General features: G+C 64.2%; 1 protein-coding gene across 1 annotated transcript in view; it reads right to left on the reverse strand.

Annotated features, from left to right (window-relative positions):
* The window catches only part of GLT6D1 (glycosyltransferase 6 domain containing 1), a 16,053-nt gene that overhangs the window by 11,860 nt on the left and 2,314 nt on the right, over positions 1–1,879 (reverse strand). Inside the window, exon 2 of the mRNA XM_006163341.1 lies at positions 1,258–1,389. Within this exon, the coding sequence (XP_006163403.1) occupies positions 1,258–1,331 (74 nt within the window). The 5' untranslated portion in view covers positions 1,332–1,389. The remainder of the gene's footprint in view (positions 1–1,257; positions 1,390–1,879) is intronic.

A 1,879-nucleotide genomic window follows, 5' to 3' on the forward strand; every position in this document is an offset into this window, starting at 1 on the left:
GCCTTCTGCCGTGCCCGCCGGCCCTGCGCCTCCCTCTCTGCCTGAGCACCGGGCTGGCCCGGGCCCTGCTTGGTGCTCCCGTTCCTGCGCAGCGAGCAGGCCGACTCTGCGACCCCCGTTTGTAACACTGGGACGTCGCGTGGGAGAATCACGTTAGGGCTGTGTCTCTGACACTACCAAGAGCCCTCGACCGTGGGCGTGTCAGCACTGGGCTCCCCCCCACAGCACGCACACGCGTGCATGGTACCCCACACACGTGCAGACGGGGTCCTGCATCTCTGCCCTCGGTCCCGGCCTCTCCGGTCTCCGTCGCTCGCGTAGCCCTGACTCCTGCCATGCTGCCCCTGTCCGTGGGCCGACGGCACAGCAGAGGCCCGGGTGGGGTTGCTCTGCCGAAGGGTTTGCCAGAACTGCGGACCGCACGCGTGAGTGGGAGAGGCGAGGGCTCGCTGGTGTCCGCATGTCCCAAGTACTGCATGGACACACCTCTGCCAAAATCCATCGCGGTTTCTCTGGGACTCGGACGGCAGGACTGCATTTGCTGGTGGTCAGAAGGGTCATGACGTATTCTCATGTTTTTCTATACAAAAATTTGCTATGACCTGCTGACCGATCACTTCGTAAGGAGCTGACAAAGTCTTCCAGACACACCGTTGATGCCGCCGTCAGAGAAGGGCATCCTTGTCCCACCTCCTCCCAGCACCGGGTTCTGGAACTGGGGGTTCAGACATGGCCCGGCAGGGGCGTGTGTGAGTGCAGAGGGCCGACTGGCCTCTACGGCCTGCCCGCCTCCCGCGGCCCGCTCTGGGCAGCCGCCTGCTCAGGCCTCCTGCCTTGTCTAGGTTGACTCGCTTATTCTCCATGAGTGACAGGACAGAGAGAGGCCACGCCCATGAGGGACTTCCTGCCACCACCTGCTCCCACCGTCGGACGGCCCAGTCACACACGCGTGGCTGGCGGCGCGGGAGGTTCGGGGCGCAGACCCGGTGCGTGTCAGCTGCGTGCCTGGGCCCTCGCGCAGGCTGTTAATGGGGTCTCTCTATCAGAGTGCACTTTGGAGATGTCCTTTATGAGACCCGAGCTGTCGTAACGGCCTGTTCATGGTACGTCCCGCTTCCTGGCTGCCGGCGCCGCGGGGAGGGGAGGAGCTGGAACCCGTCCGGGCAAGAGGGGCTCAGCAGGCCGAGCTCCCCGGCTCCCGGGCCCGTCTGCAGCGGGAGATGGCGGCCCACTTGCCTCTGGCTGGCCGTGACTGACCTGAGGTAGTGGCCCGTCAGGAGCAGGGCGAGGACAAGCAGGCTCCACAGCGGCACTCTCGCCCTAAGGTTCATGTCGCCTGGGGAAAGGCAGGGAGAACGTGGCCTTCTTCTTCCAGTCTCGTTGTATGTCCTTGAGACAGAGAGAGACAGAAAGACGGAGAGCAAGAGCTCACCCCCAGGGAACGGCCACACCGCAATTCCTTCTCCTCCTGGGATCTTGGGAACTCACGCGCATGAGCCTGGTTTGAGTTTCAAGTCGCCGGGTCTGGACTTGAACCGCCGTCAACCATATGGGAATCCAGCACTTTAACCACCATGTCACCTGCTGCCCCCTGAAAAGCAGACTTTGAGCAGCAAAGCCCTGCACTGTTGCAGCCTCCGAACACGGATGACTGTGGAGCTGTGGGCACCACCCTCAGGGTTTGCTTCTAGAATGTTCTGCCTTCAGGAGGCAGCACCTTGAGTCTGGGAAGAGCCTGTGGGGCCTGTGGGTGCTGGCTGCCCCCGGAGGGTGGGGCGGCTCCAGCAGCTCCGCCTCCCCTCCCGGCTGTGCTGCCATTGAAGCTCCTGCACTGCGGAGCGAAGGCAGCGGGCCGCCTGCCCGGCCGGGCCGGGGGCCC

Source organism: Tupaia chinensis, unplaced genomic scaffold (assembly GCF_000334495.1).
Source record: "Tupaia chinensis unplaced genomic scaffold, TupChi_1.0 Scaffold142100_1, whole genome shotgun sequence".
In the NCBI taxonomy this organism is placed as follows: Eukaryota; Metazoa; Chordata; class Mammalia; order Scandentia; family Tupaiidae; genus Tupaia; species Tupaia belangeri.